Here is a 13,901-nt window from a genome sequence, read left to right as displayed (position 1 = left end):
CAGGTGGAGCCGAGAGACACGTGAAGAAACTATGCTTGCCTTTTGGTGGTAGACTGGTTAACCCAGATGTGGGAAGGTGACAATGGCGAGTTTTGTCTTGATTTTAATTTTGCTCTTCATCTTCCAGACTTGTCTGATTGTTTCAGATCCTTTTCTGTGGGTCCCCACTGGGAAGACTTGTGGCAGGCTTTGGGGCCTTCCTCTGGGCCAATCCCATTTGGGTGGACTTTTACCCACGAGGGGACAGGTAACTTTGGGTGCTTGATTTAGAAACTATATTCTTTGGGGCCTCCCCAGTGGCGCAGCAGTTGAGCGCTGGGTTGCGAGGCTGCCCACAGCCTCTGCAGCGCCGGTTCGATCCCCGGCTGCTCCCCGGCCACCGGAGGAGGGTCCCACATGGCGCGCAGACCTCTCCTGCCGCCCGCTGCTCCCCTCAGCAGTGTACTTCAGTCCTTCTGCCTGCTCTGCTCCCCGCTCTGGCTCTGGTGAAGTCTCTCGCCCTCCTGCGCTTCTGACTGTGCCCAGTGCTTGTATAAATAAATAAATAAATAAATAAATAAATAAATAAATAAATAAATAAAATTTAAAAAAACCCTACATTCTTTGCCTTTCCTGTATTGTTTCCTAATTATACTAAAGTTCCTTCCCATCAAAGTCTCATATGTTCTGTGTTGCTGCTGCGGATGGCAGAACCTATTTGGAGCAGGCAGGTTTGCAGGGTCTGGGGTGCCCCTCTCCCTGCCCTGTAACATTAGGTCTGTAGAAACACCAGGTTAGTGTTGCAGAAACACCAGTTTTAGGAATGGACTGAGCAGAGGAAGAGACCTGCAGAGCGGAGACATTAACAGCACAAGGACTGAGCGAAAGCCGGGCTCCCCCGCGCTCCGCGGTAGGGAAAGCCCCAGCGAGCGCCGCTGTCCAGGCCCCGCCCGGACCCCGCCCAGACCCCGCCCCAGGATCACGTGACCCCGGCGCGCATGGGGCTCGTCGCGGGCCGAGCGCGTGGGTGTCTCAGCGCGGCTGCTTGCGCTATGGCGGGGCTGGTGGACTTCCAGGACGAAGAGCAGGTGAAGGCCTTTCTGGAGAACATGGAGGTGGAGTGCAACTACCAGTGCTACCGCGAGAAGGACCCGGATGGTGAGCGCTGCCCGCGCGGCCTGGGGACACTTGGCGGCGCCTGGGGGCAGAAGGCGGGGGTTTGGTCGAGTCACGTGAGCGACCTCAGCGGCGATCCGAGGGGTCACGGCCCGCGACACGTCGGGGCGGGATCTGGGGGACACTGAGACCTTGTGTGTGTTCGGAAGGCGCGGATTGGATCCCAGGAGGACTGGCCGGGCCATGGCTCCGGCGGAACCCAGGCTGGGGTCGGGAAGGAAGAGAAGTGCTTGGGCGTTTGGCATAGAGGGACTGGAGATACATCGGTGAACAGATGAAATTCCCTGTCGTCGTGGAGCTTATATTCTAGTCGAGGAGAATGGAATAAAATAAGGAAATAAATAGCGGTGTTAGAAAGTCAGTGCAGGGCCTCCCCGGTGGCGCAAGGGGTTAAGACGCAACCTATGGAGTAGAGCTATCCACAGCCTCTGCAGCACGAGTAGGATCCCCGGCCAGGGAACTACCCACGTGGCGAGCAGACCTCTCCTGACTCGCCCGCTGCTCCCCTCAGCAGTGTATTTCAATCAATCTGCCTGTTCTGTTCCCCGCTCTGGCTCTGGTGAATCCTCTCACCCCCAAAACCCCCCCAATACACACACCTCTGGTCTGTACCCCAGCTCTTGTATGCATAAAGATAAAATAAATCTTTTTTTAGAAAAAGAAAGTAAGTTAGTGCAGTGGGGAAAAGGACCGACTGAGAGATTTCAGGACAACAGGAGGACAATTTTAAATTGAGCTGTCAGGGGAGTCATTGAGCAGCTCTGAAAGGGCCCAGCAGGAATGTGCCCCTTGTGTTTTGGGAGCACTGATTTGAATTGAGTGTGTGGGTGGATGGTGGTGTCCAGAAGGGGCCACTGAGAGCAGACTGTACCTTGGGTGGTTTCCTATCTCCTACTTTATTTTTATGACTGCAAAACAAAAGATCCCTGCCCGACCTTCTAATAGCGTGCAGTCTAATTTCCAGGACATCATATAACTGTATCTTGAAGTTAAGCAACTACAGAGTTGTTGTGAGGTGTGATGGCTGAAAAAGAACCAGGATAGTTCGTCAAGGGCTAGTCCATGTCCTAAATGTAGAGAAAGTAGAGTCACGAAGTAGGATGGATGGGGAATAGTGCTGGAGGAGTCATAAGAAGCAGCAAGTATTGATTAAATGGAGGAGAGATGGTGGGAAATGAAAATGCTATTTTTTCAAAGGTTGAAGTTGAGCGTGTAGTCAGAAATAAAATTGAAGAGGGACCTGGGCTACAATGTGTCAGGCCTTAAATGCCAGGGAAAGACATCTGGACTTCATTTTTTGTAGGCAATGGAGAGCTTGCTGTGTTTTTGAGGAGAGTTCAAGGTAATATATTCTAGAGAACATCCCAAGCAATGGGGTGGGGAAGGTGGGCATAGAGGAAGACCTGGCTGCACTTCAGGAGAGCTGTAGTTACTCCAGCTACTGGTATAGTAGTTTCCTATAAAGTCATCATAATCTCTCACATGGGAATTACTGAAATCACTTTCTAACCTGTGTACACTCTTGTTCTCTTAAATTTTATTCTACTTACCAACTGTTGTTTTCATTTTTATTTTATAGTAAATGCTAATTAGATTTTTAAATAACAAAAACAACACATTTGTTGTTATCAGTGTTGGAGTGTCCCCGCTTACACACTTAATTGCATATACAAAAATACGTGCTAGAGTAACCTTTTGAAAAATGAAAATTAAATCATAGGGCTTTAACTCTTGAAACTTTCTAGTGGTTTGCCGTTGACTTGGAATGAAATCCTAAGTCCTTCCTATGTTCTCAAGGCCCGGTGGTCTGGTTCCTCCCTTTCGCTTTCATTTCTTGTCCCTTTCCTTTTCAGTTTTACCTGTGTTATACCTTATTTATGTCAAACGTGTTCCCTCTTTTGGATCTTTTTTTTTTTTTTAAGATTTATTTTATATAAGAACTGGGGTACAGGCCAGATGCGCGGGAGGGTGAGAGGATTCACCAGAGGCAGAGTGGGGAGCAGAACAGGCAGAGTGATGAAATATACTGCTGAGGGGAGCAGCGGGAGTGACAGAAGAGGTCTGCTGTGCCATGTGGGACCCTCACTGGCTGGCCAGGGTCGAACTGGCACTGCAGAGGCTGCAGACAGCTTCACAGCGCGGTGCTCAACTGCCTGCGTCACCAGTGGAGGCCCTCTTTTGGATCTTTTTATTATTCCTTATATACTGGGACTTCCTACCCCTTTCCTATTTCATTGTGTTTATTTTTTTAAAAGATTTATTTATTTATGCATACAAGAACTAGAGTGTAGGCCAAAGGTGTTGGGGAGTGAGAGGATTCACCAGAGACAGAGTGGGGAGAAGAACAGGCGAATCTCCCAAAACACACTGCTGAGGGGAGCTGCTGGTAAGACTGGAGTGGTCTGCTGTACAATGTGGGTTAGCTCCCTGGCTAGGGATTGAACTCATGTTGCAGTGGCTGGTGATAGCTTGATAGTGCTGTGCCTTTAACTCCTGCTCCACCAGGGAGGCCCCATTTCATTGTGTTTATATAAATCTTTCTCATTATTACATGTCAACTCAGATATCATAGTCCTCAGTGAGACCTTCTCTTACTGTTCAATCTGCATTAAACATTTCTCCTAATGCACATTTCTCTTGTACTGTTTTCATTTCAATCATAACATTTATTACTGTTTGACTATATCTCATTCACCTGTTATTGACTGCGTTTCTCCTCTAGAATGTGATTTTGGAGAGGGCAAGTGCCCATATTCCTACAATCTAGAACAGTGTGTAGTACATAAATGCACAGACACACACAAATAAATGTTAAATGAAAAAGAACATGAGGTGGGTGTTCCTGGAGACGAAGAAGAAAGGACGGGGAAAGAGATGTAAAGGAGATGCTTCCTGGGACTAGGGGCCTTATTTCCAACGCCTTTGGTAGCTACCATTTCTATTTTATCTTCAGGCTCGCTGAGGAGTAAGTGTACTCATTGAAGCATCCCTTTCTTACTGTTATAAAGATTATCCCGTGGGCTCTTTTCATTTTCAGAGGTTTACTGCTGAATTTACCAAGATGTCCCAAAACTAACAAAGTTTCCTCATGGAAGTCAGTGGGCCTTCAGACCTGATTGACAGGGAGCTGAAGGGCTCCCTCAGAGGGGCTGGTGAATGGTAGAGCCCATGCAGGGGCCAAGGTCTCACCAGTCCATTCTCATGCCTGGTTGAGGACAAACAATGCCATTTGTAGGGATGAACTGAACATCACCTTTATTCTATGTGGTATGATCACCTTGCCACACCTCGGGAGGACAGAGGCTGCTCCAGAATAAAAGACACATTCTGGCCTGCACATTTCAGCCCTCCCCATGCCAAGCAGCAGCCCCAGACGTGAAGTATAGCTCTTGCTTTTTCCTTACAGGTTGCTATCGGCTGGTAGACTATTTGGAAGGAATCCAGAAGAATTTTGATGAGGCTGCCAAGGTGTTGAAGTTCAACTGTGAAGAGAACAAACACAGTGATAGCTGCTATAAATTGGGGGCCTATTATGTGACTGGAAAAGGTAATGAAGGGGTCTGCTTTCTTTCTCTTTGTCATTGATGATAGTGCAGGTGTCACTTTTTGATCCTCACGCTGAGCCCTCTTCATAAGAGGGTCCTCACAGGGACTGAAGAATATTTCAGGAAGGTTTGGAGATGTCTTCAGTAGGTCAGTGGGGAAAGGGCACAGCTTTTTAAGTTGGGCAGTAGTGGGAGCTTGTGCCAGTTACTTTCACTCTGTGCCTCAGTTATATCATCTGTAAAATAGAGAAGGAATAGTACTTGTTTCATAGAGTTTTTGAGAGGGTTAATTGAGATAGTGTAGATAAAGACACCAGAAAGTGCCTGGCACAGAGAAAAGAATCAATACTGGTCCCTTGCAGCTATCTTTTTCCTCAAGCCCTGATTGTAGTTATCTCTGGAGTAAGTTTCTATTGCTAAATAGCAAATGATCCCAACACATTTTTCTCATAGTTTCTATGAGTCAGGAACATGGGAGTTTCCTATCTGTGTGCCTCAGGGTCTCCTGTGAGATTGTGATCTCAACGTTAGCCATGAAGCTCAGTGAACCCAAACAGGATAGCCAATGAAAATCATACCTAGACGTCCTGCCAACTAACTGAAAACCAAAGGTAAAGAGAAAATCTTAAAAGCAATCAGAGAAAAAGACACACTGAGGGCAACAAAGGTGAGAATAACCACCGACTTTTCATCAGAGGTAACGTAAGCCAGATGACAAAAGAACATCTTTTGCATGCTGAAAGAAAAACTGTCACACTTGAATTATACTTTAGCGAAAATATCTTTAAAAATGAGGATGAAATAGGGCCTCCCCTGGTGGCGCAGCAGTTGAATGCTGGGCTGCGAAGCTGCCCTCAGCCTCTGCAGCGCCGGTTCAATCCCCGGCCGCCTGCGAGGGTCCCACATGGTATGCAGACCTCTCCTGCCGCCCGCTGCTCCCCTCAGCAGTGTATTTCTTTAAAAAAAAAAAAAAAGAGGATGAAATAAATTCATTCTCAGATAAACAGAAGCTGAGAGAATGAGTAACTAGCAGACCTACACTAGAAGAAAGTTAAAGTTGTTTGAGGTGAAGGAAAATTATGACAGATGGAAACTAGAGTCCATACAAAAGAATAAAGAACACTAGAAGATGTGTGTAAATAAGGCTTTCCTCCTCATTTCTGAATGTCTGAATAAGACTGTTTAAAGCAAAAGGAATAGCAGTGTATTATGAGGCATATACTTTATATAGATGTAAAACAAAAAAGGTAATATATGGGAATAAAATATGACAGTAAGACTCAGAAAAGATGGAAATATGGTGAATGAAAGTATGCTTTTATAAGGGACTTAATATATGTAAAAATGGTATAATACTAATTCATGATAGGTTGTAAGGTAAGGCTATGTATTATCATTGGAAATTTATAATCACTTGGGAAAAAAAGAAGTTTAATTAAAACACAATGATGAGAATGAAATGACCTAGGAATACATAGTTCAGAAGAATACAAGACAGAAAAAAAGGAGCAAAAGAGATTAGGGACAAATAGGAAACAAGTAAGCTTGCAGACTTAAACCCACTGTGTCAATAATTGCGTTAAATGTAATTTAAATACTCTAATGAAAATCAGGTTGGTCAGGCTGGATATAAAAACAAGGCTGTTTAGGAATACATTCTTAAAACTGAAAGTACTTGGGGGACATAGAATTTGTGAGCTTTTCTTTTCTTTTTTTTTTTTTTTTTAAAGATTTATTTATTTATACAAGCACTGGGTACAGTCAGAAGCGCGGGAGGGTGAGAGAATTCACCAGAGCCAGAGCAGGAAACAGAACAGGCAGACTGACGAAGTACATTGCTGAGGGGATCAGCAGACGCAGCAGGAGAGGTCTGCGAGTCATGTGGGACCCGCCCCCGGCGGCTGGGGATCTAACAGGCACTGCAGAGGCTGCAGGCAGCCTCGCAACCCAGCCCTCAACTGGGAGGCCTGGGGAGGCCTGCATAGAATTTGTGAGCTTTTCTTGAGAAATCTAGCTGGTAACCAATAAAGGGGTGAGTCAAATAATTTAGGAATGGAAAAGCTCCTAGGAAAAGACTGGTGATGCGCAGATTAGAATGAATGCCTGCTTTTGCGGTGTCACTGAGTGGAATGTAAATGAAAAAATCCTTTACAGTGTAGAAACCCCATAACATTTACTGGACATATTTCTTTGACAGATTCTTTGTAAGAACACATTTAAGCTTCCAACAGGAAGTAGATACTTTTTTTTTTTTTTATAGAGGCATGTTTTTCTTCCTTCCTTCCTTCCTTCCTTCCTTCCTCCCTCCCTCCCTCCCTCCCTCCCTCCCTCCCGCACTGGGTACAGTCAGAAGCGCGGGAGGGTGAGAGAATTCACCAGAGCCAGAGCGGGGAGCAGAGCAGGCAGAAGGACCGAAGTACACTGCTGAGGGGAGCAGCGGGCGGCAGGAGAGGTCTGCGCGTCATGTGGGACCCTCCTCCGGTGGCCCCGGGAGCAGCCGGGGATCGAACCGGCGCCGCAGAGGCCGCAGGCAGCTTCGCAACCCAGCGCTCAACCGCTGCGCCACCGGGGAGGCCCAGGAAGTAGATACTTTAATCCCTGTTTTACAGATGAAGAAAACTGGGGCTCTTAGAGAGAAGATAAAGGATTAGAAACGTTGACTTTACACTGTCAACAGGTAATAGAGCCAGGGCTGGAGCCTAGGTTTTCTGCCTCTGGAGCCCAGACTTTACTAACCATTGTGCTTTGCTCTCCTCCTAAGTTGAAATAACTTACTGAAAAGGTGGGGAAGGATAGATGGGAGGAAGTGTGAGATATCCATATCCTCATCTTTTACAGTTGTGAGTCAATACTATCTGGAACTTAGTTAAAAAAATAGAAGTAACTAATATTTTCATATTTTTAATATTCACTTTATAAGCATAGATTCCCATTTAGGAAATTTCTTTGGTAAAAAATATTCATTTGAAGTTCATCAGTTTCTTGAATTTCAGTTCAGTGTATTTTTTTTCTGAATAAATTCAAGTAAAATCAAAGTTAACTTTGAAATTTACAAATAGCATATGTCATCCAATTTTCAAAGTGCTTCTTTTTGTCCATTCAGCCAGCCAGCATTTAGTTAGAACACATACTACAAAGATGATGGATTACTGTTTTCTTGTTGAGAATGTTGGTTATTTCTAGGTAGTTGATTTGGAGTGATTTCTTTTAAAATTATGTTTAAAAGATAGTTTAAGAGTTTATATTTTTTGAGACTATACATAGGAAATTGCAGTTTTCTATTAAAAAAAAAGCAATAAGTAAACCCTGTCATCATCATTGCTTAAAATGACCTGTTAGTGGCTTCCAGTTGCTCCTAAAATTAAATACACAGAGTCCTTAAGACCCAGTGTGATGTGGCCTCTGCTTGCCTTTCCAACTTCCCTTCCCCAGTGATTTCTGGGGTCTAGCCACATGGGCTACTTTTCTCTTTCTTTCTTTCTTTTTTTTAATTAATTTCTTTATTTATATAAGCACTGGGTATAGTCAAAAGCATGGGAGGGTGAGAGAATTCACCAGAGCCAGAGTGGGGAACAGGAGAGGCAGACTGATGAAGTACACTGCTGAGGGGAGCGGGAGCAGTGGGCGCGGCAAGAGAGGTCTGTGCGCCATGTGGGACCCTCGCCGGCAGCCAGGAATCAAACCGGCGCTGCAGAGGTTGCAGGCAGCTTCACAGCCCATCGCTGGACTGCTGCGCCACCAGGGGAGGCCCTGCTTTTCTCTTTCTATTCCTACATTCTGGAACAATGCTCACCCTATACTTTCTTTTCCTTCTTTTTCCCATTATGTCACAGCTCATTGTCTCTTCTTTGGGGATTCCTGTTCTAGGTGAGAGCCCTGATACATGCTTATAGCACCCTGTACTTTTCCTCCATACACTTGTCACACTTATCTTCATACGTTGTGTGGCTATTAAATATCTGTGTCATTAGCCCACAAGATCTGTAAGGGCAGCAACAGTGTTTGTTCCCTAGAACCTAACACAATAGTTGGCAAATAATATTCAGTATATATTTAAATTAACATTCAGGGAAGTGCTTATAAGAGGCCATGTTCTTGCTGTAGCCCCAAAAGGTAGATGTTGTCATTCCTGCTTTTTACCTCCTATACCTTTTGGGCTTCCTTGTAAGACAGCATTTGAGCAAATGAGCCCATGGCTAAAAAAGCTGGAAGGGATGTGCACTACACCAGTCTACCTTCCTTTTGTGAAGGCTGCCTTAGCTCAGAATTTATGAACTGCATTCAGGAATTGCTCCCTCATTCAGGAATTGTTCCCTCAAAACCTGAGACATTAGGTTTTATCCTAATTTGGTTTACTTTTTTCTTCCCTATTCTTTCAGGTGGACTGCCACGTGACTTGAAAGCTGCCTCTAACTGCTTTCTAATGGCCTGTGAAATGCCCGGAAAGAAGTCTGTGGAGGCATGTCACAATGTTGGTCTTCTGGCACATGATGGACAAGTCAATGAAGATGGCCAGCCTGATCTGGGAAAGGCCAGAGACTACTACACAAGGGCCTGTGATGGCAGTTATGCCTCCAGCTGCTTCAACCTCAGCGCCATGTACCTGCAGGGTGCCCCTGACTTTCCCAAGGACATGGGCCTTGCATGTAAATACTCTATGAAAGGTTGTGACCTAGGCCATATCTGGGCCTGTGCCAATGCCAGCCGCATGTACAAGCTGGGAGATGGTGTCGATAAGGATGAAGCCAAAGCTGAGGTGCTAAAAAATCGAGCCCAGCAGCTGCACAAAGAACAGCAGAAAAGTGTCCAGCCTTTAACATTTGGGTAGTGTGGCCTACCTCCTACACATCAGACAGCTTGAGGCTGCCCCTTCCTATTTCTGACCTTGGTAGTCCACCTGTTAGAGCAGGAAGACTTGGACTTGATATCAAGAGCTCTGGACACATAGGCCCATTATCCCAACGTGGCACCTATTGGGACATAGCCTGAAATGTTTATTTTCAATATTCCTTTATCTGGTGTGATCTGTGGAGACAACATTTATAGGGTATTGAGTTTTCAGACTCACAGGTCTTTGAAACACAGAAGCAAACTAGAGAGCCAAAGAGATCTCTAGATGGAGAGGGGTGCTGATGGGCAGGAAGTTGGAAAAATTAAAGCCACAGGGCCTGAAGGAATCAGACATGATTATTATTATTTTAGCTGGGAGGGCTTAGAAATCAGAAAGTATCTTGATTTACATAATAGAAGGCTTAAGGAGCTAAGAACAGTTAAAAAGTCACGACTGCCACCCTCTGACTTATGTAATCATTGGTGTGGGCTTCCTTCTTGCCTTTAGAATCAGATATTTCAATAAATTCATAGAGATCAGAGGGGCGTGACATGAGACATAGAAATTAAAGGTGGTTATCACAAAGGAGATGAAACATAGCCTTTCTCTAGTGGAGAAAGTCACAGTTAAAAATCAGCATGCCCAGGGCCACTTAACTGGCTCTTCCTGTCATGCTGAGGGAACAGATTATTTATTCCCTTTCCAAGGCCACTTTGGCTAGAAATTTGAACAAGGACTTTGTGGCACATCTTGTCCCTCAGAATTGAATCTTTTTAACTGTCCTTGTCAATAAACTATTTTGATTGATTAGTAATTTGATTAGTATTTTTAGTGTTCATTACAGATTCTGTATGGGGTAGAAATTATGTTCATAGTGGTTGTGCCCTTTTCTTTTACGAACATTTGCTTTTTCGTCTCTCTTCCTAACTTGCCACCAGGGGGCGAGCTGGCATTTTGCTGCTGATCACAAGACCATTATTTCTGTCATCACCTACTGTTTTGGGGCTTCCAGTTTTGCACCTGTCCTAGAAGAAGGCTTGCAATGTGTATGAAGGTTAATGATCATAGCCAGCTTCTCAAGTTGATGGAGGAGAGGGACTTCCCCAAGAGCTGGGAAGTTTTAATATGCAAATTTATTTTTATTTTTTTAGTTTTTTCCTCCCTCCTGCCCCCAATTTGTTTTGAAAATGTAAATTAGCTTTTGTTGTGTTAAAACTGTAACCCAACAAGCATATGTAAAGATGCTCAACATCATTAATGACTAGGAAAATGAAAAAGTAAACTACAATGGGATAATTACTTAACATCTATCGGGATGGCTGTTGTCAAAAAAAAAAAAAAGACAAGTATTGACTGGGATGCAAAGAAACTGGAATCCTATACATTATTGGGAATGTAAAATGGTGCAGCCATTATGGAAGACAATATGGTGACTCCCCAGTAAATTAAACAGAATTACCACACTATCCAGGAATTCTACCCCTGGATACCTCTCCAAAAGAATTGTAAGAAAGGTCTCCAAGAAATATTTGTAGACTTACGTTCATAGCAGTATTCACAATAGCCAAGAACAACTCAACTATCTACTGATGGGTGAATGGATAAAGATGTCCATACATACAATGGGATGTTTCTCATCTTTAAAAGGAAGGAAATTCTGATACATGCATCAACATAAAGAACCTTGAAGTCATGCTAGGTGAGGTAAGCCAGTCACAAAAAGATAAACAGTGTGATTCCACTTAGATGACATATCTAAATAGAGACCAAAAGAAGGATGATTCCCACTGGCTACTAAAGAAGGAATTATTTCAATTTTGCAAGATTTAAAAGTGCTGAATGGAGACTGCTTGCACAAAAAAAGTAAATATCAGCACCACTGAACTACATGGTTAAGGTGGTAAATATTAGTTTATGTCACTACCAGCAATATTTTTAAAACACTAAACATTTTATTGCTTTAAAATGGAAAGTTAGAAGTTTCTGATTTTACTTCCCCCACACCCACTTAAAAGTCATGTGTTTTTTATTACTTTAGTCCCCCATCCAGGGTATGCATGCTCAGTGTAAGTCATTCCCTGATGTGCTCCTCACTTAATAATGCTCAATTTCCCCTTAATCTAGTTCCTCTACCTTATGGTTAGGACACCCACTTGTCACTGGCCAGGTTGAATTAACCTAACAGATGCTTTAACCCCTTTTGTTCCACATAGCTTTGCAAATCAGGGAAGCTAAGGATACAAAAACAAAAGAAATTCAAGGCTTATTTTACATGGGTCAACTTAGTCCTTGAGAATACTGTATGGCACTCCATACTTAAATACTTGGTATAAAGTAATTACATTTCTTCTGACATGCACTACCCCCACTCTCTCTGACAGCACATACACTCAAACATGCTAAAGTATAATTTCCATTTTATTTCCCCAGAGGAGTTTTTCGTCAGTCCTTAAGGACTTAGGTCCTTTACATGGGCTTTGGAGAAGGCCATGGGCCATCACCTGTAAGTCTAAATCAGGATGGGGGTTCCATCCTTCTGGGCTTTAGGAGGAAGATTCCTGCCTACTTTAATGTGAATGGCACCACCCACGCAATGATGTAGTTTCACGTATGTACAGCTTGGGAAGCACATAGGTGTCCAAGACTCTCACTTCAGCTACTTCCCTGGTTGCTGTGGCCTCCACTGTGTTTTGAATAATGAGCTTTTTTTTAAAAATATTTTTAAAAAGATTTATTTATTATTTATACAAGCACGGGGTACAGTCCAGAGGAGTGGGAGGGTGAGGGTGAATTCACCCAAGACAGAGCAGGGAGCAGAACAAGCAGAAGGACCGAAATACACTGCTGAGGGGAGCAGCGGGTGAGACAGGAGAGGCCTGCCGCACCTAAATTTTTTTTTAAAGATTTATTTATTTATGCATACAACAACGGGGGTACAGGCCAGAGATGCAGGGGGTGAGAGGATCCACCAGATACAGAGTGGGGAACAGAACAGGCGGATTGACTGAAATATACTGCTGAGGGGAGCAGTGAGCAAGACAGGAAAGGTCTGCTGCGCCATGTGTGTTGCTCCCTGGCCGGCCAGGGATCGAACTCATGCTGCAGAGGCTGTGGACTGCTTCACAGATTGCGTCTTAACCCCTTGTGCCACCGGGGAGGCCCTTTAATCACTTTGTTTTAAAAAAAAAAAGATTATTTATTTTATACAAGAACTGGGTGCAGGCCAGATGCGCGGGAGGGTGAGAGGATTCACCAGAGACAGAGCGGGGGACAGAACAGGCAGACTGACTGAAATACACTGCTGAGGGGAGCAGCGGGCGAGACAGGAGAGGTCTGCCACGCCATGTGGGACTCTCGCAGCCGGCCGGGATCGAACTGGCGCTGCAGAGGCTGCGGACAGCTTCCCAGCATGGCGTTCAACCGCCTGCACCACCAGGGGAGGCCCTCTAATCACTTTTTAAAGAATCATCTTTTCAAATAAATAATGGGTTTTGTAATGAATAATGAAAGGGGTTTTTTTTGGGTGAAAAATTAAGTTAATTTGATTTATGATGGCAGATGTGCTGGATTATGCTTTTACCAGTTTCTGCCTGAGACCGGTGGTGCTTTTGTACTGAGTTGGAGGTAGGAACAATGAAATGAATATTAGCAGTATCAAAATGTTACAATTAGGGCCTCCCCGGTGGCGCAGCGGTTGAGCGCTGGGTTGCGAAACTGCGCACGGCCTCTGCGGCGCGGGTTCGATCCCCGGCTGCTCCCCGGCCACCAGAGGAGGGTCCCACATGGCGTGCAGACCTCTCCTGCCGCCCGCTGCTCCCCTCAGCAGTGTACTTCGGTCCTTCTGCCTGCTCTGCTCTCCGCTCTGGCTCTGGTGAATTCTCTCACCCTCCCGCGCTTCTGACTGTACCCAGTGCATGTATAAACAAAAACAAACAAACCAGCAAACAAATAAATAAAGCATGCCTCTATTAAAAAAAAAATGTTACAATTAACAAAAAGTTAGTAAAATGCAAAGAGTAATAATTAATAGTCCAGGAAGTTCAAGGCTATTTCATACCCAGGTTTCTATGGGAGGAATGGACTGATGAAACCCAGCGTGATTGAGTTTCTCACTGTGGTGCAAACTTTGAGGCAAGGTTTGAAAATGGGGTTTCAGACTCTGGTCCCAGCAAGAAGTACCATTACTGTGTTTTCCTGCAGCAGGTTTGTGAACCACTAGCAACTATTTCCAATATATTTCCTCCATGCCAGACTTGGGTTGGATGATCTAACGCCTAAGATGTTTCATAATTGACAATTGGCTTGTGTTCTCACTAAAACTTAATGGTGCAGTGTTCAGTGCTGGGTACGAGCTCAGAAAGTAAGGAGGA

At 44.5% G+C, this 13,901-nt stretch overlaps 1 protein-coding gene across 1 annotated transcript; it reads left to right on the top strand.

Annotated features, from left to right (window-relative positions):
• Window positions 1–1,031: 1,031 nt before the first annotated feature.
• COA7 (cytochrome c oxidase assembly factor 7) lies at window positions 1,032–9,528 on the top strand (the record flags this gene model as incomplete). The annotated part of the gene is made up of 3 exons (XM_084242916.1): window positions 1,032–1,137; window positions 4,562–4,702; window positions 9,080–9,528. The coding sequence occupies 3 exons, from the start codon at window positions 1,032–1,034 to the stop codon at window positions 9,526–9,528; spliced, it is 696 nt and encodes a 231-aa protein (XP_084099042.1).
• Between the last annotated feature and the right edge of the window lie 4,373 nt (window positions 9,529–13,901).

Source organism: Talpa europaea (genome assembly GCF_964194135.1).
Source record: "Talpa europaea genome assembly, chromosome: 9".
In the NCBI taxonomy this organism is placed as follows: domain Eukaryota; kingdom Metazoa; phylum Chordata; class Mammalia; order Eulipotyphla; family Talpidae; genus Talpa; species Talpa europaea.
The sequence above is the reverse complement of the archived record's forward strand: the minus strand, read 5'-3'. Positions and strand labels throughout refer to the sequence as shown.